This window comes from Engystomops pustulosus, chromosome 4 (assembly GCF_040894005.1).
Source record: "Engystomops pustulosus chromosome 4, aEngPut4.maternal, whole genome shotgun sequence".
Taxonomy (NCBI): Eukaryota; Metazoa; Chordata; class Amphibia; order Anura; family Leptodactylidae; genus Engystomops; species Engystomops pustulosus.
In genome coordinates this window covers 166,198,370-166,226,333 of record NC_092414.1, presented here as the reverse complement: position 1 = coordinate 166,226,333, position 27,964 = coordinate 166,198,370, and the positions used below count along the sequence as shown (strand labels likewise).

Here is a 27,964-nt window from a genome sequence, read left to right as displayed (position 1 = left end):
AGAAGCAAAGAAACATCACATCATTGGTCAATGAATAAGTGGCATTTCATAAAACACAAATGAGTATACATACAACATGAATCCATATAATACAAGTAAAAAATACCATTTACATTAAAAGGACATATTAGCCATCTTACAATGTTCATGTCATATTTTGGCTACATCCAGAATAAAAATCTTGAGATGAACTTCACATAAACCATTCAGCTATTTTCACGTTTCAAGATTTGTACAAAATGTGCTTTACGGGTTCATCTTCACAAATTGCCTGCATCTAGTGGGAAAACAGAGAAACCCATCCCTGTACACGACTATTTACTATTAGCATGCTGCAGGGCATGTTTTAATGAACGTTTATAGCAGATCCAAGTGTTTTATCATGAATCGTAAGTCAAAATTACAATAAATCTCTAGTGATTTCAGAGGCAGCTGCTGCCAAGACCATTGCTCCTCAAGTCCATGTTGTTAGAGGAGCTGTTGTAAGACTGAAACCCTTGCATCTCCTGGTTCAAAACTATCATCTTCTTAGCTCGAAAAGAAGACATTGAGCAGCGGAATGAGCCGGTCACAGAGGAGCTTGTGTCAGTGTCAGACGTCCGTCTTCTTCCACAATAGCGTTGAATGCCTTTCCGAAAGTGTATTGTAAAAAGTCCATAGGTGATTGGATCTAGACAAGCATTGACAAGGCCAAAGATGAAAAGAATGTGTGTAAGGGACTGAGAAACCTTCTCTTCCATGGTCTCGGGATAGAACCAGTACCACAAGCCCAGGAGATAGTAAGGGGTCCAGCAGATGATGAAAGAGCTGACAATTACAATGCTCATTTTAAGAGTCCTCATCCGAGCTTTGGGGATGTTATTCTTGGAGCGTCTAAGATAAACTTCTTTTGAAGACACTAGAATAAAAAATAAACATTTGATCTTACTTTTCTTCATTATATTTTAGCCTTCTATAAACGATATACATAGTTGGGGGCAGTGTTATCATGGTCCTTGCAGAGGAATCTATTACTCATGACATTTGAAGTGATGCCTTTATAATTGTTCCTACAGGTCATATATATCCATTAGTACATTCTGTGTCTTGTTGTTTATGAATTGATTCATAATATGAGTCTCTAGCAGCAACTTGGCTGCAAATCACCTTCGATTGAGGCTGTGTTCTCATTGTAGGTCCTTATTAATTTGTATGGCTGCAAATCACCTTCGATTGAGACTGTGGGGGAGATTTATCATAAGTCTCTTAGAGAAGAACTGTTCAAGTTGCCCATTGCAACCAATCAGGGCTTAGCTTTCCTTTTCCCACAGGTGTTTATAAAATTAAATCTGAGCTCTGATTGGTTGCCACGGGGAACTAGAACAGTTTTACCTCAGAAACTTCCGATAAATCTCCCCCTTTGTTCTCATTGTAGGCCCTTATTAATTTGTATGGCTCCATTGATTGGAGGGGCTTTACTTGTTACTGGACATATTAGTGAAGTGCCACTATATATATAATATTATGCTCTTAATAAAGTAGTATGTTATTACAAGCCATTGCTTGATATGTGCATCAAAAATTGTATCAGGCTATGAGCCCTTGTGATAACAGAGAATGAGCCCCTTGCTTTCCTATAATCATTTTACCAAATCATGGATATATTTTTGTTCTAATTTCTGTAGCGGACTCTGAAGATCTGTTTTTCCATCCTGATATTTATGACACGTCCAAAGCAAATTCTCTGTTCAGCTCAACCAAAGGGAAAGGGGACCTGCATCTATCATCTATTCTGACATACACTGTGCAAATGTCATAAAAATTAAACATGAGAATACCCCTTTAAAGTGCTGAATATTATAGGGAAGATGCAGAGCAAAAAACTGTTTATGTGCTACAAGTTATAAATTAAAGGTGTTGCTTTGGTTGGTGAAAATTTCGCATTTTCCTTAGATTTATATGCTGCTTACGGACCTAAGATCCATCCACTTCTAAAGACACTGAAGTAGGGGAAGCTTCTCTATAGTCCTTCCAGGTCATTCCACACAGTAATATCCCAATTTAGGCTTTTGGATACAACAATGAAAAGCAACTCCCAATGGGATGAAAATTGAGCCGACTAAGTTATCACCAAAGGTACCAAGCAGTCTCTCCATCAAGATCTTCAGCATGCTAAATCTTTTTTATAGAACAAAGTATCACTGACGAAACACAGTGCTGAGGATTGGTCTCCAAGCATCATAGTTACATACAATACAAGGAGTCCCTTCTTCCTCATCATCACACTATGTTCAAAATCCAGCAACTCCATGCTCTGTGGTTTAAGGACCGGCCTCAGCCATGTGTTTGTTCCTCACACGGATATAGCACACAGATTCAGGAGAACTATAAAAAAAATTTTTAATTGGCCAGAGGTATGCCTTACATGTTAGCTATCGTAATAGTGCAGCTAAGGTCCTAGATGCAGAAAGAGGAATATCTAAAAATTCTCTCCCTCTCTCTCTCTCTCTCCAGGAAATGTAAATGTGATAATCTTCTTATATTTGTTATAAATGGCCTTCTTCCTTTTAAAATTATGCTAATGAATCTGTAGGAGTCTGGGGGGTTCCCATAAATGCTCATAAATGCTGTAGCTTCACAGGCTGTTACAGTGTCTCACCCTCCTCCTGCTCCTGTAATAGCCAGGACCCCCAGAGCCCAGTGGGGTTCTGGTGACTCCCACAGAGCACTTGGGATTCACTATCATGAAAGTAAGTTTTCTAATTAAACTAAACAAATAGGGGCAAATGTTTTTGCTTAACTTTTTTTCTATTTTTTTTTTTTTTTTTTTTTTTTTGTAGGTTGAGGTAGTTCAGTTATTGTTTTTTTTTTTTAATTTTTATTTTTATTAAATTTTTCAAAAAGTGAACAAAGAATGTAGTACCAACATACATCACATAAAATTAAAGATATATTTCTAAGCTCTATTCAACCTATCTAGTGACGATCAATATTGATATAATCCGGTCGTGTTTCTTCTGTGTGATCTTTGCTCAAGTTACATTTGTTATGGGTTCTCTTCGGAGTTTGCCGCATCCGATGGGTTATGCTTCTTCCTGTAGACTTGTCCATTAATTACTAGTAGGCTTCAATTAGCATTAAAAGTTCCTGTGTGATGAGGTACAACATAGAAAAACCTGGAGTTGCGCTTCTTATTTAAGTCCTAGAGCTGGTCTAATGGTTTTGCGCCTTCTCCAAAAACAAATAATACATAAATAACATATAACCAGAACTTTGACCAGAGCTGTGACCTGGGTAGCCTACATTTCTATTTCATTCTAAATGGTATTGGCTAGCCAACCATATCCCCCATTCTTTTTGGAATTTGGAGTGCGTGTGGTTTTGAAAGGAAATTATTTTTTCAAACTTGCAAGTTGTGTTAACCAAGTCAATTATTTCTTCTATTTTTGGTCTTTTTTCTTCCTTCCAATGTCTTGTGATAACAAGTTTAGTTGCCATTACTAAATGGGTGGCAATGATTCTTTTGTCAGTTGATAGTTTGTTTATATCTATTAATAACAATGCCGTGGCTGGGGACAGTTTGGTTTTAATATTAGTGATGTTCATATATATTTTGGATGTTTCGTTCCAGAGTTCTTTAATGATTGGGCAGGCCCACAAAGTATGTAATAGAGAACCAGGTTGGCCACATTTCCTCCAACATAAATGTGTGGTGGAGGGGAACATTTTATTGATTCTAGTTGGAGTAAAATACCAACGTAAATGGGTTTTTGTGATAGCTTCCAAGTGGGATGTACACCTCAAATACGCATTGGCCACTCTCAGGGCCCCCTGCCATTGTTCATCAGAGAAGACAGCATTTAATGATTCTTCCCACCGTAACATATGTGGTAATTTAAAGAACCTTTTTTTCCCTTCTAACATGTTGTAGAATATTGATATCCCCTTTTTGAATGGGGTAGAGCCTTGTAGGAGTTTAAAAAGTTGGCTGTCTATTACTGGACCTAGATTAGAAAGATCTTGTAAAAAATGGCGCACCCGTAGGTATGAATAGAACTGTCTAACTGTTATAGAATATTTCCTCATAAGTAGATTAAAAGGTGCTAATGTGTTGCCTGATCTAAGGTCCTCTAGAGAGTGAATGCCCAGATAGTGCCAGGAGGAGATTTTTATGTTGGGTATGTTTAGTTCTAGCAATTCCAATGGTATTTGCTGGAAGGGTATTGGTTCCACTTCTTTTGTACTAGAGGTTAACTTGTGCCAAGCATTGTCTGTGGCTTTTACAGTGAGAAGATCAGAAATCGGGGGAGTTTTATTCCATGCTAGTGATAGTAATCTGCATCTGAGTGAAATTCCTTTTTGGTAAGCTTTCTCTATAGAACACCATGATTTGTCTGTAGAGTTATTCCACCAGTGTTGCACCTGATCTAAGATAGCTGCATAATAATAGTCTCTCAACTCTGGTACTCCTAGGCCTCCTGCCAGTTTATGTTTAATTAAGGTTTTAAATGGGACTCTCGGTTTTTTATCTTGCCAGATAAATTTGTTCAATTGGGCCTTGGTTTTATTAAAAAATGAGTTAGGGATTGGGATTGGGATTGTGCGAAATAAATAGAGATATTTGGGAAGTACCATCATTTTGTATGTGGCAATTCTACCTAACCAGGAGAGTGTAAATTTGGAATATGATTCTAATTCTGAGTTAGTCTTTTCTATTAGTGGGATATGGTTATATTTAATTAGATTTTGAACTGGATAAGTAAGATGAATACCTAGATAGTCTATAGCTTTCTCCCTCCAGTCTAATATGAATTTTTGTTTTAGTTCTAATATTTGCTTTTTATTCAGATTAACAGTTAGGACTTGCGATTTTGCATTGTTAATCTTATAGTAGGAAACCTCACTATAAGAAGCCATAATTTTAAAGATTTGGGATAAAGATTTTTCTATGTTGGTTGACATTAGCAGGATGTCGTCTGCAAATAGTGCTATTTTATGGTCATATTCTCCCACCTTTATGCCTGTGACCTCTGGATGGTTACGGATTGCTGTAGCTAGGGGCTCTATTGACAGAACAAACATTATCGGTGATAAAGGACAACCCTGCCTAGTACCGTTATTCATGAAAAATTCTTTGGAGCGAACTCCATTGATAAAAACTGTTGCAGAGGGATAGGAATATAAGGCTTTTATTGCCATGAATATATGTCCTTCTATTCCTAATTTTTTAAGGGTAGTAAATGCATATTCCCAATTCACTCTATCGAATGCCTTTTCGGCATCTATTGTAACAAAGGAGGCATTAATGTTAGCTTTCTCACAATGCTGTAATAAGTCTATGACTCTCCTTGTATTGTCTGGCGCTTGCCTTGTTGGGGTAAATCCAGTTTGATCAGTAGCTATCAAGCCTGGTAGGACTACCTTTAGTCTATTAGCCAATATTTTGGCATATAATTTTATATCCTCATTGAGGAGGGAGATTGGGCGGAAGTTCGTTGCTCTGTCTGGGGTTTTCCCAGGTTTTGGGAGGGCAATTATGATGGCCTCTAACATGGGTTTGGGAAATTTCCCTTCAGAGGCCGCTAATGTAAATATTTCTAGCAGATAAGGTGCTAAGGTGGTTATAAATTTTTTATAATATAGGCTAGGTAGTCCATCTGGGCCTGGTGATTTGTTAAAAGGTAGGGATTTAATTGTTTTTTGGATTTCTGTAATAGATAGAGGGCTGTTCAATTGTGCTAGTTGTTCCTGTGTTATCTTAGGAAGGGAGATATTGTCTAAGAATTTTTGTATTAATGCAGGAGAGGGTGGAGATACCTCTTTGTTTCCTGCAAGGTTATATAGGCTAGCGTAATAATCCATAAAGGCGTTAGCTATTTCTCTCGGAGATAGTAGTTTGGCTCCTGTTTTGTGGTGGTACAGGTAGGGTATACGGGTTTTTTGATTATGCTGTTTGATACGTCTGGCTAATAAAGTGTTAGCTTTTTGGTCAAGTGAATAAAACTTGACTTTCATCTTCTGTAGGGCGTTGGCGTATTTATGGAGCAAGAGATTACGTAAATGATTGCGAAGTTCCCTTAGCTCCGTGGTTTGAGTGGGAAGTGTGTTTTGTTTATCCTTTCTTTCTAAAAATTGTATATGCATTAGGGTAGATGCAATTTCCCTTTCTCTTTCACGGCGTATTCTGCTATTAAGAATAGTGAGTTCTTCTTTAATAAACATTTTATGAGTAAGCCAAAGTGAAAAGGGGTTGACCTGACCATTGTTATTAGTGGAAAGGTATTCTTTCAATTTACTTTCTATCATTTCGCGATTTTTCTCTGAAGCTATTATAGACATATTGGCGCGCCAGATATAGTCTGTGTTACAGGAGTACCTATCTGAGAAAGTAATTGCTATGGGTGCGTGGTCCGACCACTGAATATTTCCTATTGATGACTGTATGGCTTTATCAAGGAGGGATCTGTCTGTGAAAATCATATCGATTCTAGAATAAGTTTTGTGCCTTGGTGAGTAAAAGGTGTAATCCCTTTCTGTTGAGTGATGGACTCGCCAGACATCATATAAATCATTTTCCCAGATAAATGGGTTAAGAGTAAATTGTCTATGATGGGATTTGGAAGTAGTATCTAATTCATTATGTCCTATCGTGTTGAAGTCTCCACAAATTACCAATGACCCTCTTTTTATTCCCTTGATTTTTTTAAGCACTTTGTTGAGGAATGGTTTTTGTTTCTTGTTTGGAGCGTATATGTTTGCTATTGTGTAATCTAGGTTGTTTATAGAGCAAGTCATTATGATATAACGACTTTGTGGGTCTATTATAGTTTGATAGATAGTTAAAGCTAGTGAATCCTTAAAAGCTATTAAGACTCCTCTTTTTTTCTTACTATAGGCGGAGTTTATTATTTGTTGAAACTTGGGATGACTTAATTTAGGAGGATTCTTATGGCTTATATGGGTCTCCTGTATGCAAATTATATCCCCTTTGCTTGTTACAGCCTCCTTCCACAATAATGATCTTTTGAATGGGCTGTTGAGTCCCTTCACATTAAGTGAGACCAATTTGATACTCATTGTTATAATTTACATGAGAGCCTGTGTTTGGTGATATATAGTAGAGGGATTTCTGAGAAGCGTACATTTTAGTTAAGAAATTTCCCGGCAAGAACCTAGCTGTAATGGGCCACCTCAGGTCAAATAACATAACTACATTTAACATTACAATGTAAGCACAGTAAAATAACAGAGCGGTACAAATTACTTCAGAATTAGTACACTAAATGGGGTAGTTAACAAAGAAAGGATCAATAATAACGAACCCTTCCGAGTGGAAACATGAGAGCCCAGGCGGCGCTTCTGCCCGACACCTACGGCGTTTTGTTGATGCTTGTTGTTCATGAAATTCCTTGCACTCGCCATTCGGGGTCTATTCTTGGTGATCTTCTCAGTTGTTGTTTTGCCAATTCTATTGCTTCTTTGGGGATGTCCCATTTTGTCAGGAGATCATATCCTTCTTCCAGGGTCTTGATTGAGGAAATGGTATTTTGGCGCTTTACCAAAATCTTAGTGGGGAAGCCCCATCTGTATGGGATATTTTGTTCTCGGAGTAGTTGGGTAATTGGTGCAAGTTTTCTCCTTGCTTGGAGAGTAGCTGCAGAAAGGTCAGCATAAAGTTTTAGTGATTCATAAGGAGATGGTAATATCAGATTTTTCCTTGAATAAGCTAGGAGTTGTTCTTTTGTGTTGAAAAATGTAAACCTCGCCAGTACATCCCTTGGAATTGTATCCGGGAGGTTATTTGGTTTCGGGATCCGATGCGCACGGTCTATACTCAGTTCGTATTCCGCTAACTCAGGTAGCAGAGTTTTTGTCATTTGCTGCACGTAGATTCGTAGGTTAGAGTTGGGGATTGTTTCCAATATCCCTCTTATTTTGACGTTGTTACGTCTGTCGCGGTCTTCTTTATCGACTATTTCAGCCTGAATTGAGCTTACTTTATCCTCCAGAATATTATGTGAGTCTGCTAGGTCATTAAAAGCAGAGGCAAAATCCGCCATTTTATTTTCAACATGTGAGACTCTGTCCCCCACTTCAACTAGGGAGGTTTGGAGGGGTTTAATCAAAGATGATAAGTCATTGTGTAATGAGGTTCTTAATGCCTCAAGCATTGACTTCAGCATGCCTTCTGATACATATCTATCCGAGGTTTGAAATGAAGCAAATAAATCTGCCTCTGCAGACTGGGAGTCATTGTTAGCAGATTTGTCTCCTACCTCAATTGATGGGTCTTGATATCTCTGTTTTTGTTTAGCAGGGCTGCTTGTCTCAGATCTGGAAGTCTGGGAGTCCTCTGGTGCTGGGGAAAGAGAGGCTTCTGAGCTGCTTCCCTGTTGCAGGATAAGTGGAGGCATGCTTATTTCTTCATCCATCCGGGCCGGTGATAGTTGGAGAGGTTCAAAGGATACTTTGGGGCTTGTGCTCCATCTCTGAGGCCCCTCAGAGTATCTGTTTGCGGGGCTTCTCACAGGCTGCGCCTGTATCGCGGATTCTCTCCTTGCTTTCTCCGGGCCCGCGCTTCTGCTTATACTGCCGGCGCCATCTTGGGATTTCGCGGCCCCGCTGAAAAACTGCCCGATCTGTCTGACTGACTGATCAGTCGTTCCCCGCTTCCTCCCTGGCGGTCCCGCCGCTGCTTTAGGAGCTCTGCTGGGCATTTTTCTAATTTTAGCTGCTGGTTTAGCCGGTGTTAGGGTGTCGGTGCGACGGAGCTCGGCTCTCAAGCGGCCATCTTCACACGCGGCCAAACCACGCCCCCTTTTTCTATTTTTTGTGACTTTTCATGGGACATATGCTCATTCCCCCATGTTCTCATTTGTGAAACAAGGGGCAGTTTCCCTTCAACATTTGCCATTGTGTAGTTTTCTGCAGTGTTCATAGTTATCAGTTTAAAAAGTCGCGGTTTTCACCTAATTCTGCTAACCAGACCAGGCGTAGAAATCAGCTTAGAGCTAATTAATGCAACTCTTGTTTTAAAAACAATTTTAAATTCAAATTTAAGATCAAACTCTACATGTACCAATAAAGAAAAACTGCTAAAATACAGCAGAAAACCAGCAGAAAAGCCACCAAAAAAAATGACAGACAGATAAAGTCAGACTTATGATGTATGTAACCCAGCATACATCAATAGCTACTGGTAACACTCGCAATCGGTGCCAGCAATGCTGCCGGCGGCTTCAAAAAAATGGTGGTGCCATCTTGCCGAGGATCGTCGCCCCCCCCCCCCCTTGACATCAACGGGGAGTGGCGATCCGTTGCCATGACTCGTATTAATCCTATCATTACAATGTGCAGATAGCACATAGTGAGGAGGAAAATCTCCATATACTGCCATACTGTAGTATAGCAGCATATGGTAGGATAAATCAGACAACCTAGGGTTAAAGTACATTATAGTTAAAAAAAATTATAATTAAAAAACCTAAACATTCAAATCACCCCCCTTTCCCTAGAACTGATATAAATATTAATAAACAGTAAAAATCATAAACACATTAAGTATCATCACGTCCAAAAATGCCCGATGTATCAAAATATAATAATAGTTTTTCACTGCGTTTAACCCCGTAACAGAAAATAGTGCCCAAAGTCAAAAATGGCAAAAAGTAATCAAAAGTCGCACAGTCGCAAAAATTATAGCAATGAAAACGCCATCAAAATTTGCAAAAAATGAAACCACCCACAGCTCCATACACCAAAGTATGAAAAAGTTATTAGCGCCAGAAGATGGCAAAAATAAAAAAAAAATAATTTGTACAGGAGGTTTTCATTTTTGTAAATGTATGAAAACATTATAAAACCTAGATAAATTTGGTAGCCCTGTGATTGCACCAACCCAAAGAATGAAGAAGACATGTCATTTGGGGCACACAGTGAAAGACGTAAAATCCAAGCCCACAAGAAAACAGCGCAGATGCATTTTTTCACCATTTTCACTGTATTTGGAATTTTTTTTCCGCTTCCCAGTACACAGCATTGGAAAATTAAATACCATCACTATGAAGTGCAATTTGTTACACAGAAAACAAGCCATCACAGAGCTCTTTACGTGTAAAAGTAAAAAAGTTATAGATTTTTGAAGGTGGTGAGTGAAAAATGGAAGTGAAAAAACTAAAAAGGGCCAAGTCGTTAAACGTTTAATTGAAAACACTATTTGTACAAAATACCACTCAAAAGAAGACAAAACTATTCAAACTCCTTCACCTGGTGAGGAGCTTTTTTTATGTGGAACAAGGGTCTGAGGACCCCTGTTCTCATGAAGGGTGTGGCGCTTGGATATAGATCATGGAAACGAAAACCTCTTTGATTTTTCTGGATCCTGAACAAATGAAAGCAATTCTATGCAAGTTAGAACTAAAACAAACAATCAAAGAAATAAGAAACATGAAGCCATACATTCTAGATAATTATGTCGCTGTTTGCTTCTTACTCACATGTTCCTTTGCTCATGCGCTTGGAGATCTCCAGGAGAATTCTTGAGTAACAGGAGATCATGATCAGGAGGGGAAGGAGGAACAGACACACAAAGCTCACCATGTTGTAGGTTGTTTCCTGCCAGTGCTCCTGGAAACTGCCCCTTGTGGTGCACTGGGTAAAGTTTTGTGGTTCAGTTATGGTTACTGTATGAAACAGAAAAAGCTGGAACAAAGAAGGAGATTTACAAATGACTTGAATTATATGATACAATACAATATGATAGTGCTTTATCAATCCCCTTGGGGGAAATTCTTTTGTACATAGTGGCTCGGCAATTGTTGCACGCAGTAAGAGACAAGCTTAACATTACAGTAACATACATACACTACGAGAGGCAACAGTTACAGTTATCAACAGTAATACAAATCCTACTGATGCAGCAACATCCAAAAGACTAAAATATATGTTACATTAAAGAAAAAAACTAAACTGTAATCATAGGGTTTCTGCCCTCTGCCCAGCTGACACCTCTACATTGGTGTCATGTAGATTGGGATTTGGTCATTGTGGTTGATACTTCTGGGAAACAAGCCTAATAGGAGTGTATCTCTGCTGTATTTGCCATTGCTTGGTACTGTCTTGGGTACATGTGGTATTGCCATGTTATCTGTGGACTTTACCTTCTATCATGCAGGCATAAATTATCAGGTTTTCCAATGGGTTTGTCAAGCCCCTGCCCTAAAGGAAACCAACCACTGAAAAAACATTAAAAAAAACCTATAAATACTCACTTTTGCTCTTCTTCATCTTGATCCCAGCGCTGTCCTTTGCAAGACTAGCGTCAGACAGCGCTGGGATCAAAATCAAGAGGAGTGGGGTTGAGTATTTATAGGTTTTTAAATGTTTTTTCAGTGGTTAATATCCTTTAATGAGTCACTACAATTTCATAGGACAGAGCATATAATATCTTAGATTGTAGCATTGCTATAGACACATCAATCGATATGTACACTAAGCAGCCATATGATGGTCATAGAAGAGATACATTCAGTTTAGAGAAGAATGCTAGAAATCACAGGAGACATAATGGATCTCCCAGGTTCTGTGTCTTAATACTGGATCAGGGAGGCAGTGGATGAATGATGCCAGCACCACTTGTATGGACAATCTATTAATATTAATTGTGGAGGCTCTATGCTTGCTTTGCTGTGCAGCCACTTTACATTTTGCTCAGGCGTTTGTAACACCCACACACCTTACACAATGGTAGCAGCGATTTCATTTTTTTTAGAAGTAGACAACCTTGTTCCTTTTCATAGAAATGAGTGAGAGGTTTTCATGGTCCCTTTCTAAACAGCAGTGAATAATGCCTTAATGACAGAGTATGAAGCTATGCAGAATTCATTGGCAGCTCTACCGCCAACTTTTTTACTTTGGTTCAAAATAATAAAATGTTTCTATAAAAATTGAATATTTGAAAGGAAATGCCACGAGGTTGATTTTACTTTCAATAATAAAGGTGGTCATATTCTTTATACAGTTTGTTACTGAAAATTCTTCCATTCACACACGCGCTAGGCTTGGCTGAGTAGTGCGAGGATGCTAAATGGAAAATGGGTCAAAACATCTTATCTTCCAGAGTACAAACACATTGGAAAGTTAAAAGCAAGTTGTCCAATTTTCATTTTCCCAGCATCTTATTGGGGCCAAACCCTAGCGCATTGCTATGGTCATAAACTGTACCAGTTAAAAAAAGTTGTACCTGTTAAAACAAGTTTGCAAGCGGATTGGTGAGGGTCTGACTGCTGGGAACCCCACTGATCATTAGAATAGGATCCCCAGCAAACCAGAGATTAAGGGTCTTTTTCTCACTAGTTGATGGAGTGGCAGATCAAGAATGGGTCTTGCCGCTCCATTCAGTAGTATTAGGGTTTTGGAAATTGGCACAGCGCTAGGCTATCTCAGGGACTCTTTCTAGTGATCGGTTGGGGGTTCCAGCAGTTGGACCCTCACTGATCAGCTTTTTATCAACTATCATTTGGATAGGGGAAAACTTGCAAGCTTGGTACAAGCCAGTTAAAGACAGCAGTACAATTGATTGTTAAGTTACTAATGGTTGACTCATCAATCAGCCTGTTCTGCCCACATCAAGTACTAAAGTAATGGGTCACAGCGCTAAGGAAAGGGGACATGGCCCCGACCCTCCTTTTCTTAACACTTAACACTGCCTTATGGCATTGCCACCACTGCCTTGATGGTGGCCCCGGACATGGAAGCTCCTGGCTTTGTCCAAGTCCGATCCAGGTCAACATCTGCAAAGAGTTTGTATGTTCTTTCTGTGTTTGCGAGGGTTTCCTCCAGGTTCTCCGGTTCCTCTCACACTCCAAAACATACTGGTAGGTTGCTTAGATTGTGAGCCCCATGGGGACAGGGACTGATTTGGCAAACTCTGTGCAGCGCTGCGTAATCTGTGTGTGCTATATAAATAAAGAAATTATTATTAGAAGCTGGCACTGCCACTATCCAGACAAGGGAGCTCTTCTCTTGGTCTCTTCTAATATGTGCTAATTTCCAGAACCCATTCACTTCAATACTGTTCCATGAAAATTGAATAAAATTGTACATGTACTATTTCTTATTTGCAGGTCACAGACTGTACACAGGACAAAAATAGGGTTATGTAGCCTCATTTCCAAGTTTCCCACCTGCTAGGATTCAGTTTTAGTTCCTGCCTACCATTTATAATAATGGAAGCCTCTTACAGTCTTTGGGACCCTCACAAAGCCCTGTTTATGCAGTGACTTATATGTGAGAATGTTAGACAAAAAAAGCTTCCTATTAAATGGAATATAACAAAAAATATTTAGCTACTCATAATAAAGCTCTAATGTGGAAGAAATTATACACAACTGCATTATACAATGCAAAAGACTGTGATTTGCAAAAAGCCTTTTCAAAGTTATTATACAGTAACATTTTTATCTGGAAGGAAGTGGCAAATATTCCATTAGAGAAGCTGAAGTGTTTCCCGAGGAGTCACTCATGAATGCATCATAGCTGGTGTATTCATGTAATTTCGTATTCTCATATGGAAAAAATTGTTGCAGTGGAAATGAGAAGAAAAAAACATTTTGTAAGGAGCTTTTATGTGAATGAAAATTTAGATTGAAGATGGATGGAGAATTGGAGATGCATCTGCCCATTGCTTTCTATGATTAGAAAATATACTTTGATATTTTAAAAAAGCAGAGGTCTGCATACTAAGGTGTAGTCTGTGGAATGAAAAGGGACAAATAGTTAAAGAAGCGTTCCAGTCCAAAAGAAACACATTTTCTATCACTGAAAAACTCAATTAATTGAAATGTACATAAAAGACGTGTAAAGTGTGGGATGAACTACTATTCCTGCAGTGACTTCTCTGTCTGATGGGGGGACAGTGCAATTACGGTATTCTTATTTCTATACACTGTTAAATAATTCAATAGACTAGAAGTATACAGGCAGTAACTGTGTTCATTTGAAGGGGTTACCCCATTTTTTATGTTATCTGTCTTTTACTTTTATTTCAACTTAGTGCGATACATTTACAATAGAATAATGGAGGGAATGTGCAGCGGACATTAAACTGTTCCACAGGATTGGGTTTGCATTGGAGTTATTTCAGCTCCCCTGGTTCAGTGTTTACTTTCCTGTAGGGCTTTGAAAGTAGTGTTAAAACCTCTAATTTTTAAGATAACATAGGAAAACAGGTGGAACTCTTGAATTACTTTCATCCAGCGATTAAGTGTCTAGCTAGGGGAATGTTGTATACAGTAGGCTGCCTACACATAGCAATAATAGCATATAATTCACTGTGATATAAAGAAGTCCTAGAACACTTGGTACTTGCTATACCAGTACTTGCTATATTGGGGAATATGAATAGAGCCTCCTGATCGCGCCAGCGTATCATAAATGTGCCCCATTGTGTTTCTAAAACTTTACTTTAGAGTTAATCTACCATGATAAACCAGGCACACTTACTCATAGATCCAGGCACCGTGACTGTTGTAATTTTTATGCCTCCTTCTTTATAAAATTAACTTTTACAATTATGCTAATGAGCCTAAAAGGCTCTTGGGGGTGTTACCAGATCCCCAACGTTCTCCAGCTTCACAAGCGCTTACAGTTTTCAAGGACTCTACTTCCCCCCTTCCCACTGTGTGCTGAAACTTCCTCTGTTCCAGTGAGATTACAAGAGGTTGTGGGAGGGGGGAAGTGATGAGGGATCAGAGGGGGGAGTGAGACAGAGTAATAGCCTGTGAAGCTGCAGCACATAGTTCTGGTAACACCTTCAGGAGCCTGGGGTTCTGGAGTTTTGAAGGAAAGAGGCCATGGATAGGACATATAAGGAGATTACCACAGTCTGGATTTATAAGACAGTGTTCCTGGTCTATCATGATGGATTTTTGATAGTAGATTTGCTTTAAAGGAAATCTACCAGCAGGATCAAGATTGTAAAACGAGAACACTTACATGCTGGCGTGTGCCCCCTCTGACATGATCTGTTCTTATTTTAGCTTCTTATGCCTTTGTTTGAGTCTGAGGGGCTACAGGCTCCATAGATGTTGATTGAGCCTGGCGCCCCTCAGGATTATTTTCATAAATTTTAAAGCTTTTTTGTAAACACAAGTGCATAATGAGCTAAAAGAAGAGCATATCCTGCCAGAGGGAGCACACACCAGCATATAAGTGGCTTGGTTTACAATCTTTCATCCTGGTGATAAGTTTTCTTTAAGTACACATTCATTTCAGAAGTTATCTGATTTCAGCATTTTCATTTACTATTTAGTTGTAATAGATAGATGCCCTATGACTTACACTAGACTTCAAGGACACTTACTTAATGGAGTTGACATGGGAATCATAACACCCAGTTATCAATGTATTCATATCGTTTCCAGGAACAATGACATACAAATAACACAATGCAGAGTTGTCCCATTAGAGGCATGTTCTATTTTACAGTGATAATGCTACAGGATTACTTTCAATGTATTAAAATAAATGATAAATATCTATACCTGCGGCAATGATAGTAAGATGCTCATGAGCCAGGCAGTGGTTAGCATTATTTTATTCTTCTTCTTGGCATCATTTATGGCCAATGGGTTGAGGATAGCAGACTGTCGGTCCACGCTGATCACCACAGTCACAAAAGCACAGGAATACATAGACAGAAGCTTGAGAAACATGAGTATTCTGCAGGCAATGTCCCCCGCCTGCCACTGCACAGTAATATTCCAAATAGCATCCAAGGGCATGACAATAAATGTAACTAGAAGGTCAGCAGTGGTCAGGTTGAGGATTAAGATTCGGACATGTGACCTTTTCTTCCTGCTTGTTTTTGCAGCTGCCCATAGAGCAGCCAAGTTACACGAGGCTGAAAGGGTGAAAATAACAAAGGTGATGATGACCCTGGCCTTGGCGGCTGAAGTGAATGTGGGGAGATGGATATGATGATGAGTTATATTAGGGGATGATGTGTTCATATCCGGTTCACATGGATTCCTGAGCAATGCTCCACAGCTATTACTTGTAGATTTCTTTGTTATGTTCATAATATCCATTTCTGAGGGCAAACAACAAAAAAAACAACATATAAGTATTTTATACTGTTCCATATGACTGTTTGTACTCTGTAATGTAATATTATATTTGTACAGGTGCTCCCCTACTTAAGAACACCCGACTTACAGACGACCCCTAGTTACAAACGGACCTCCGGATGTTGTTAATTTACTGAACTTTATCCCTAGGCTACAGTAAACAGCTATAACAGTTATCAAAGGCGTCTGTAATTAAGATTTATTGATAATCCTGGTTCTTTTGACAACCCAACATTTTTAAAATCCAATTGTCACAGAGACCAAAAAAAATTTGTTTAGAGTTACAATTATAAATTAGATAGTTCTGACTTACATACAAATTCAACTTAAGAACAAACCTACAGAACCTATCTTGTACGTAACTCAGGGACTGCCTGTACATGTTCCCTATGATTTGTAAACGCTAAGGAATAGATATATAAGTAAAGATTATTATCATTTACTAGCAAAAGTTTCTCAATACGTTTAAAGTCTGAGTTTTTGTTACATTGTCTGTTGTGGGAGAGCATTATGGAAAGTAATAACGGAAGAAGAATGAAAAGTATTTCTGACCCCTCAGACTTCACTTTATCTTCCATTTCACATCAGTTATTTATTGCAAAAAAAGATAAAGATGTAGATGTCATACTTCATAACTTTCTGGTTATATTTAATGTATCCAGTAATTTTTACCATGACACCTAGAACTAATATTAGACTGACAACTGCTAATTTGTTGCAGGAATTACATTACAGACCAGAAAAAAATCTTTATAGACATCACCTAGCAATCATCAATACTGACAATAGATGATGTCACAGCTTATCTCCTCCCCCTCCCTGTACAATGACCTCTATATAGATAACACTGACCCATCATTACATCACTACTGACAATAGATGATGTCACAGCTTATCTCCTCCCCCTCCCTGTACAATGACCTCTATATAGATAACACTGACCCTTCATTACATCACTACTGACAATAAATGATGTCACAGCTTATCTCCTCCCCCTCCCTGTACAATGACCTCTATATAGATAACACTGATCCTTACATCACTACTGACAATAAATGATGTCACAGCTTATCTCCTCCCCCTCCCTGTACAATGACCTCTATATAGATAACACTGACCCATCATTACATCACTACTGACAATAGATGATGTCACAGCTTATCTCCTCCCCCTCCCTGTACAATGACCTCTATATAGATAACACTGACCCATCATTACATCACTATTGACAATAAATGATGTCACAGCTTATCTCCTCCCCCTCCCTGTACAATGACCTCTATATAGATAACACTGACCCATCATTACATCACTACTGACAATAAATGATGTCACAGCTTATCTCCTCCCCCTCCCTGTACAATGACCTCTATATAGATAACACTGATCCTTACATCACTACTGACAATAAATGATGTCACAGCTTATCTCCTCCCCCTCCCTGTACAATGACCTCTATATAGATAACACTGACCCATCATTACATCACTATTGACAATAGATGATGTCACAACCAAAGTCACTTACAGTATAGTGGATTGTGTTCCTAAATATATATTAACATCACAACACAACTGAACACACTTCCCCACAAGAAACATCCTTTATATAGTCCCAGCATAAATTATAGTATGTACAGCACCCATAATTTATTATATATACAAGACCCCCTGACCTGATTATGTACAGAACCCCATAATTAATACAAAGGCCCACTAAGGCTAGGTATACATAATGCATTATGTTCTGAAACCCAGTGCAAATGCATTAGGCAAAAGTCATGACCAATACTTCATATAACTTGGCAGACAAACTGAGTTTCAAGACTCCTTTTAGTAATGAATGTACAGCACCTGGCTAATTTATATACACACCCATTTTATTTATATACAGCTTCACTCTATTTATAGAGAGGCCGCTCTAATTTATAACAGAACTCATATACATACTCCCAAAGTAAATTATATGCAGTACTCCATATACACCCATTTTAATTACAATTCAGTCCCAGCCCCTATAGCCGCCAATAATTTGATTATATACAGCCAAGTATCCCCCTAGCAAGTACATAGTATATACATCCTGGTACCACCCCCAGTACATAGTATATACAGCCAGGTCCCTCCACCAAGGGCATAGTATAAACAACCAGGTCCCCCCACCAAGTACATAGTAAATACAGTCATGGCCAAAAGTTTTGAGAATGATACAAATCTTAATTTTTACAAAGTCTAATGGCAATTTGCATATACTCCAGAGTGAGTGATCAGAGTGATCAGCTTAACAGCAATGAATTGCAAAGTCAATATTTGCCTAGAAAATGAACTTTTTCCCCCAAAACACAGGTGTGAGCGTTGATGAGGACAGGACTGGAGATCAATCTGTCATTAATCCCACCACTGAACACTTTCAAAGGAGGCTGGTGCTTGGCATCATTGTTTCTCTTCTGTTAACCATGGTTATCTCTAAAGAAACACATGCAGTCACCATTGCACTGCACATAACTGGCCCAACAGGGAAGAGTATCGCAGCTAGAAAGATTGCACCTCAGTCAACAATCCATCGCATCATCAAGGAATTCAAGGAGAGAGGTTCCATTGTTGCCAAAAAGGCTCCAGGGCGCCCAAGAAGGACCAGCAAGTGCTAGGATCTTCTCTTAAAAGTGTTTCAGCTTTGGGATCGGGCTACCAGCAGTGCAGAGCTTGCTCAGGAATGGCAGCAGACAGGTGTGAGTGCATCTGCACGCACTGTGAGGCGGAGACTCTTGGAGCAAGGCCTGGTGTCAAGGAGGGCAGCAAAGAAGCCACTTCTCTCCAGAAAAAAACATCAGGGTCAGACTGATATTCTGCAAAAGGTACAGGGAGTGGACTGCTGAGGACTGGGGTAAAGGCATTTTCTCTGATGAATCCGCTTTCCTATTGTTTGGAACATCTGGAAAACAGCTTGTCCAGAATGTCCTCCAAGAGCAACTTCTCCCAACCATCCAGGAACAATTTGGTGATCAACAATGCCTTTTCCAGCATGATGGAGCACCTTGCCATAAAGCAGAGGTGATAACTAAATGGCCCAGGGAACAAAACATTTTTGGGTCCATGGCCTGGAAACTCCCCAGATCCTAATCCCCAGATCTTAATCCCATTGAGAACTTGTGGTCAATCATCAAGAGACGGGTGGAAAAACAAAAACCAACAAATTGTGACAAAATGCAAGCATTGATTGTGCAAGAATGGACGGCTATCAGTCAGGATTTGGTCCAGAAGTTGATTGAGAGCTGCCAGGGAGAACTGCAGAGGTCCTGAAGAAGAACACTACAAATACTGACTTGCTGCAGTAACTCATTCTAACTGTCAATAAAAGCTTTTGTTACTCATAATATGATTGCACTTGTATTTCTGTATGTGATAAAAACATCTGACAAACACACATAAAAACAAGAGGGCAACAGATCATTTGAAAATGTCATGTCAAAACTTTTGGCCATGACTGTACATCCTGGTACCACCCCCAATACATAGTATATACAGCCAAGTACCCCCCTCCACCCCAGTACAAAGTATATACAGCCAGGTCCCCCCACCAAGTACATGATATATAAAGCCAGGTGCCTGAGTTCAACCATAGAAAGTATATATACTGTATATGCCCCATGTGCTCCCCTGCAGCTGCCCTCTTCTCCCGCTGGCTTCTCTGTACTGACACAGGCTGGCCTACATGATGTCATGCGGAGCAGTGCTCACAGGCAGGTCTGTGTTGCACCTCTCTGCCTTTCTATTACATTGCCTATCAATGTAATTAAATTCTGGTAATGTGGACTTGCCAGCGTTTGTCGTTCCCTACACTATCAGTGTATGACTTGGATCTGCTGCAGAGCACCCACTCTTTTAGAACTCATTACCCCATCCTACTTGAGAGTTGTCATCCTTGGACAGTTTTAAAATCAAGACTTGAAACTCATCTATTGATCCCTTTATCTCACTAGAATTTCAGAGGACAATGACAAGCATTGCTATACATAGGACATTTCAACATACTATTTAATCTACACCTGGACTGTGCCCTGAGCCCACAGTGAGAAATGTGCATTACAAATATGTTGTTAATTTGCACAGCCACAACTCATCGTCAATAAAGTTTAATGGTTTCATCTTGTTACCGGCAACTAAAAATGTTGCTGTTTTCCTTTATTGACCCTGATGGATTAGCAATACAAAGATTTCAGTTCCATCATATAATTACTTACAATCACCATCTCCTTTGAGAGGACCATCTATCCTTTAACCCCTTAAGGACCAGGCCCTTTTTCGTTTTTGCGTCTTTATTTTTCACACCCCACCTTCAAAAATCTATAACTTTTTTATTTTTCCATATAGAGAGCTGTGTGATGGCTTGTTTTCTGCGTAACACCTTGCACTTCATAGTGACGGCATTTAATTGTCTATGCCATATACTGGGAAGCGGGAAAAAAATTCTGAATGCAGTGAAAATGGTGAAAAAACGCATTTGCGCCGTTTTCTTGTGGGCGTGGATTTTACTTCTTTCACTGTGCGCTCCAAATGACATGTCTAATTTATTCATTGGGTCAATACGATCACATGGATACCAAATTTGTATAGGTTTTATAATGTTTTCATACATTTACAAAAATTAAAACCTCCTGTACAAAAAAAAATCTTCATTTTGCCGTCTTCTTGGGCTAATAACTTTTTCATACTTTGGTGTATGGAGCTGTGGGTGGTGTAATTTTTTCCGACTTTTGATGACGTTTTCAATGCTTTTATTTTTAGAATTGTACGACCTTTTGATCACTTTTTATTGAATTTTTTATATTTTTCAAAATGGCAAAAAAATGCCATTTGTGACTTTGGGCACTATTTTCCGTTACGGGGTTAAACGCAGTAAAAAAACATTCTTATATTTTGATAGATCGGGCATTTTCGGACGCGGCGATACCTAATGTGTTTATGATTTTAACTGTTTATTTACATTTATATCAGTTCTAGGGAAAGGGGGGTGATTTGAATTTTTAGGTTTTTTTAATATAATTTTTTATTTTTTATTTTTTTTTATTAAAATTTTTTACTATTTTTTAGACTCCCTAGGGTACTTTAACCCTAGGTTGTCTGATTGATCCTACCATATACTGCCATACTGCAGTATGGCAGTATATGGGGATTTTGCACACCATCTATTACAATGTGCAGATCGCACATTGTAATAGATGGCCTAAAACATGATAGCCTCGGATCATTGTGTGATCCGAGGCTGTCATGGCAACGGATCGCCGCTCCCCGATGACGTCACAGGGAGCGGCGATAGGAACCAAGATGGCGGCGCCCACGCACCGCTGGCTCGTTAATGCCGCCGGCAGCTTTGCCAGCGGCGATGAAAGGGTTAACACCCGCGATCGGTACAAGCACCGATCGCGGGTGTTAGCGACGGGTGCTTGCTTCATTGTGAAGCAAGCACCCGGCGTGTATGAAGAGGGCTCAGCCCGTGAACCCTCTTCATACTACCCCATGCGCAATAAAACGTACAGGTACGTCTTATTGCGCTATGGGGTTAAACAATTTTGTTTGGTGAATAATGACATATGTCTGTAAGTGTGTGTGTTAAAGGCATTCTTACTCATAGTTTATGCAACATCATCTGGGCAAGTGTTGTGGCTACTATTAAGTATACAAGCACAGTACCAGACAGCACAGCCACTTGGCTTAGTATTGTAGCCTCATCATTGAGAATGAGTTGCAGTATGGCCATGTGACCAATGACTGTGTGTTATCACCGGCTCCTGAAGATGGAGTGGTGCTTGCTAAAGCACCAACTACTGACAAGTTGGAGAAGAACTGAATATATGACACCCATTGATCTGAATTCAGTGACATATAATAAGCAGACAACGATGTCCCGAAATATTTGGACACAATCTTCATAGTCTTACCTCAGCTTCATTGTCTTATGTGAGATTCAACGGAAATGTATGACTTTCAGGTATAAGGACTTTCAAGGAGTTGAAAAAAAATATTCAGTGAAAAGTTAAGCATCGGTAAACATTTTTCTACAAACCTCTCAAAGCTCAAAGATAATATAACATTTAATTTAAAAAAAGAATTTTTTTTTTTAATACTTTGTATAGACTCTTTTGCTGACCATGAGTGCCTGAAGACTGGACATCACCAAATATTGGATTTCCTCTTTTATAATGCATGGCCATTCTATAAAATAGGTGTGTTAACTTGTTGCTTGTTTGAGAGTCTTTCTGTCTCAAAATTTGTCTTAAGCAAGTAAAATACATGCCCCATTCAGTTGAGATCTATTGATTGCAGATTCCACTCGTTTCTCTTAAAAATGGTTGAATCTGAGCATAACATATACACCCTTACACTTCAGAATTCATCCAGTTGTTTCTGTCTTCAGTCACATCATCAATAAACACTAGTGACCCAGTGCCCACTAGCAGCCATGATGCCCATTCCATCACACTACCCCCATGTTTTACAGACGGGTGTGCTTTGGATCATGAGCCATTCCAAGCCTTTCCATTCTTTCTTCTTTTCTTCTTTACCTGGGACAGGTTAATCTTAGTTTCTGCTGTTTCAGAACTGGTCTGACCTCTTTAAAGGGAGCCTGTCATCAGATTTTACCCCATTAAACTACCAGCTCATTAGGGTATGACAGGACCTTTCTAGAACTTAATGTGAAATTTCAGAGAAAATGAGCAGAGAAGAGTCATATATGAAGAGTCATGTCCGAGACGCATCAGGTTTTACTTCAGACAGGCAGATTTTTTGGCAAAATCTAACCTGATCTTTCTGGTTTGCAGCATGTGGGGAAGCTTCTGTATTTGCTCTCATGAGGTCATCTCTTAATAGTAGACATACAGAAGGTACTGAAGTTCTTCAAGAGTGTTCTTCACTTGGCTGGTTGTGGAAACGATTCAGCATTCATCCACCATTACTGGGTTCCATAGACATGGCTATGTCTTTTTGAGTTTCCAAGCTCACCACTGTACTCTTTTTTCCAAGAAATATCACAACTGAAATTCCGGAACTTGTACCTGCTTAATAGTTGATGAATTCATAAGGTAAGGTCCCCTGCACCCAATCAAATTACTTTTGAGGTAAAGTGATAGAGAGCTGTATTTCCTAATTAGGAATTAGTATTTCCTCCAGTTAGGATGTGAATACTCTTGAATGTGAGATAAGAGTCTGCACCTTAAAGGGCTTGGTCACTAATAAGAAACTTTTCCAGGGTATTTTCAAATACCCTAATAGGGTCACCCATTTTGTTCTTGTAAACATTGTCTGTGGTTCGCTTGAACTTCTGGTCACCCACCACCAGCAAGGCTCAGGTATTCATTTGCCCTCTGCATGCCCACTATGTTATAACCACTACCATGGAGTATTTGGGGCTGTACCAAGGAGATACACAAGCACCTCCAATGACTGACATGCTAGTGGTGTTCAGGGAGGGGAAAGCCAGAAAGCTGCAGGAACAGGACATCACTGGAAGTAATGAGCCTTGGTCACATAACAAACAGCCCCTGCAGAGTACAGAGAAAGTTTACCCGGGGTATTATATGGGTGACCTTGTACTTACCCTAGAAAAGTTTATTTTCCCTTTAATAACATATTGATAATATGACAGTATCTTTATCACCTAAAATGACAAAACTTGTGTCACTGCTAGTCATGAATGCAAGTTTATGGTTCATACCAAACTCTGTGATTCCAGGTCCCCTGGACCCGACCCTGAGCATCTAATGAAGTCGGGTTCGGCTGTACTTCCCCCTACAGTTAATGCCTGCTAACAGTGCGGACACCAATTGCAGGTGTTAACTTTTTAAATATTGTTGGCCAAGTCGCCAGCTGCATTTAAATGACTGTGGCTGCTTGCCAGCACCAATCTGCCGGTGCTGTTGGGTGCCACCATTTTGGGAGAGGATTGTTGCTCCCGTATGCCACATAAAGAGTTAAAGGTTGGGTTCCAGGTTTGGTACCTGAACAGGATTTAAAAATTCAGGTTGATTGCTAGTCATTGTCCAAATATTTCCGGACCTAACTGGAAACCATGTATAAAAAAGTGCCAGAAAACTATTGTTGTCTATGAGCCATAACTTACTAAATTCATTATAAGCTATGATAGAAAATTATTTTGTTCTCCAGAAAATCTGAAAAAAATTATATATTATTACTTTAAGTACTCAGCCTCAAACAGAGCAACAGATGATACTACATGAGACTGGAATGACAGCAGGGCTTGTCTCTGCTAGGACAGGGCACACTACGTGTCAGTCAATAATCTAGCCAGTGGGTGGCACTGTTCTTTCTCTGGATGTGAAAACAGCATGATCACTGTGTGCTCAATGGATGTTTGTTTTACCTTAAATGCTTAGAGAAAACCAAGCCAAAACATATGACATAATAATACACTAGTAAACTACTACAGTAAATATAATACTCAATTTATTGAAGGCAAGCTCTGGATTATATAATGTCTCTGCTGTTACAAAGTTTTAATGTAAATCTTCCTTTCAATGAGTTTCTACAAATTTTATGTTTTAAACAGTTTAGTGTTGCAATAACCTGTGCAGCTGGGGGAATTTATAGGGAAACCAGATTAAAACACGCTAGTGGCATTTCACAAGGAATCTATTCATTTTCCTCAAAGACATTGGGAAGCCTCAAACAGGACCAATTGTGATTTTGAAGCAGAATGGTGTCCCCGCAGCTGATGAGTCCTAAAATAGAACTACAGGCGGTCCGCTACTTAATTTGAAAATCCAATTGTCAATGGGGCAAAAAAAATTTTTGTCTGGAAATTCAATTATAAAATATACAGTTCCGACGTACATACAAATTCAACTTAAGTATAAGCCCAAGGAACCTATCTTGTATGTAACCCAGGGACTGCCTGTATGTGGTGGAAGAACGTGCTGGAAGAACGTGCCTTCCAAGGCATTGCGGAAGATATTCCCCTAGTCCTGTCTACGAGCAGGCAGTCCAAGATTTACATGTTTAGATCTAATCAAGCCCAATAGAAAGGTCATGATTAGCCATACAAATGAACAATGCAAACAGTGCAAAAAAACATCTTTAATAATTCAACACCATTCATATAAATTCATTTGGAATGGGAATCTTAACAATTATCGGTTAGATAGGTCTTGCCTATTTCCTAAGTTTACAGTGTAATATATGTCATCAATAGTGGTCCAATTTCTGGAAATCCGACTGATCTTTTTAATGTGTCAACAACAGATATATAATAGTAATATGAGAAACCATCACATCTTCCATTAAGGGAAACCTATGACCAGTAATTTACTTAGTAAATCCTAATTGTACTACCTTATACAAGTCCATAAAGGTGTAAATTGTTTTTCTGTGGGTCCTCTGCGTTACTGCATTTGTCCAAAAATGCCTTTTAATATTTTGGTTTTCTTCTAGATTTCCAGTTAAGGAGGTAGGAGAGCTCTTGAATGAAGTCATGTTCCCCCACCTCCGCACAGCTGCTTTTACTCATACCCCCCCTACACACAGCCCCCAAATCCATGTCACGGATGGGGGCCATGCAGAGGGACGGATTTACAAGTCAGAGCGGACATGAGGAGGCAGGGGACATGACTGTATCCAAGAGCTCTCCCGCCTCCTTGACTGGAAATCTAGAAGAAAACCAAAGGAATAAAAGTAACTTTTGGACAATTGCAGAAGATCCACAGATAAAAGACATTTATACACCATTACATACACAATTGTATACTATTTAGGGTTTATAGAGTAGGTTACTAGTGACAGATTCCCTTTATTTATATGGAGAGTGACCACACAGGTGCAGCCATATCTCAGTCAGGAACAGATATTGGGCGTCTATTCTTGAGATGAGTCCCTGTGATCAGATGTTTATGGAATATCAGTGTGATTATGAGCCACACAAACAGACAACTGTGCACCTCCTTTTGCTTACCCAGACCTACATCAGCAGGACTGTCTTGTTTGTAGCTGATCCATCGACTTTGGCATATAAAAAGTGTCCTGAATGAGGAATCCCCATCTATAAAGGGTAAAGAGTGGGTTAAAACGCGTGGGATGCCATCTGATCCACACATGGTCTTCTTCCACCTAATTGGTATTTACATGTTTTTCACTCTCTATTGCCGGTTTTAGTGAGCAAGCATCATTTATTGTGATCTCACTGTATATTTATATAGTCTTTTGCTTACTTATGCCAAATAACATTTACTGATAGACTTGTTAGTGGTGGATAATACTCATTGACCCATTTTTTTATAGATATTATTTTCACAGTCGACAGCAGGATACTTTACTATGAGTGGGACTGTTTATGGACACATTTATTGTGATTGTGCTCATATGAATTGATTTATGTACTGTGGTACTTTTGAATGGCTTTTAGAATTTTTTATATTTCATGTATGTTGTGCGGTTGTTCAAATAAATAAACTACTGCTGTTGATGAAATGTATTATTTGTCTATATACACTTCTCTTATATCTGTAGTCATGGGTTTAAAACAACACCACAAGTGGTACGTCACAGCAAAAGGGGTTTATAGGAACATCCGTGGTGGTCAAAGCAGGACATCAACCACTCTTGGAGATCATGTATGTGCAAGGAAGGAAAAGCTGAAAGTTGCCCTACACTGACTAACTATATGTCATGCCATACCATTACTACATTGAGAAAAGAAAAATTATGATTGAGGTAAGGAAGCAAAGCCAGCAAATGGTCCTCCAACTGATACCAGATATTGTATCACTGCTAGAAAATATTAGTATTTCAGCTGCACATGTTCTTCATGTACTTCAATACTTTTAGAAATTTTTTAGCAAACAAAATGTAGCCGTTGTAGCAAATTACTACAGCAAAAGCCCCACATGTGAACATATTCAAAAGGTGGTGCTTATTAAAGGGGTTACATAGTGAAATATGTCTACAGTATATAGAATGAGCTAATGTACCTTTCAATATAAATGTTGTATACCTTGCTGATCACTTCTTTTCCAATTCAATCCATTCATTAAACTTTACCATCAGGGAGTTAATTCAGCACAAAATATCCTATGTATTATGTATAAAGCTATTAATCTGTAATATCGCAGGTAATAGAGTATTTGATTGTGTATAATACAAGTGGCAGTAACTCAATATTTCTTACCTTTTATTGGATAGAGATGGATTGCCAGAGCCATATAGAGCTATCACAAGAGCTTGCTTTCCTCTCCAACCAAGTGACAAGGAGAAAAGCAATTTATCAGTGTATACAGATCACCTTCACCCTATTCCTCAGGATGGAGCATTTCACTATTACAGTAAAACATCATATCATAAATGCACCTGACAAACCAGGATGCGACTTGTATCCAAAATGTAATTGTTCAGTGCATAAAATAGAAGTGAATCTTCAGTGTTTCCCTCTTTAAAAGTTATTTCAAAAGACAAATCTAGGTATGAATCCAAAGTTTAGAGTCCAAAGCAGCACCTGCTGCCTTACTTCTCAGTTGTTCCTTAGCAAATGTCAGCCAGACCTCTCCATGTCTTTGCACCTCAGCATCATTATGTTGTATGGGCTTTCAGCTCCTTGCTTCTTTGTTATGGTGTTAATGCACATTAGTAACAGATCAGAGTGTTCAGCAGAGAGCTGATGTAGAAGAAGACTGTGGCAACACCAAGTTTAACCTCCCCTTTTATTCAGGTTGTATAATCCACATAAAGTAAAAGTAGTTCAATACCCAACTAGTAATGAGAAAACCTAATAAATCATTGTTATAGTCCTGTTTGGAAGATCTGCTAAGTTGATGTCTTGGAGAAGAAGCAAGTGATGCAGGGAGGACTAGGCAT

General features: G+C 39.1%; 1 protein-coding gene across 1 annotated transcript; it reads right to left on the bottom strand.

Annotated features, from left to right (window-relative positions):
* Nucleotides 1-66: 66 nt before the first annotated feature.
* Nucleotides 67-27,964, bottom strand: LOC140125692 (gonadotropin-releasing hormone II receptor-like). The gene is made up of 4 exons (XM_072144554.1): nt 27,282-27,964; nt 15,522-16,069; nt 10,476-10,680; nt 67-898 (listed from the first exon to the last, which is right to left on the bottom strand). The coding sequence occupies exons 1-4, from the start codon at nt 27,313-27,315 to the stop codon at nt 423-425; spliced, it is 1,263 nt and encodes a 420-aa protein (XP_072000655.1). The 5' UTR covers nt 27,316-27,964; the 3' UTR covers nt 67-422.

Coding starts and splice junctions, on each gene's coding strand:
- LOC140125692 (XM_072144554.1), bottom strand. CDS start 27,315: ATGGCTCTGGCAATCCATCTCTATCCAATAAAAG. Junction 16,070..27,281: donor CCATCTCTATCCAATAAAAG/GTAAGAAATATT, acceptor GTTTGCCCTCAG/AAATGGATATTATGAACATA. Junction 899..10,475: donor GCGCATGAGCAAAGGAACAT/GTGAGTAAGAAG, acceptor TTTTTATTCTAG/TGTCTTCAAAAGAAGTTTAT.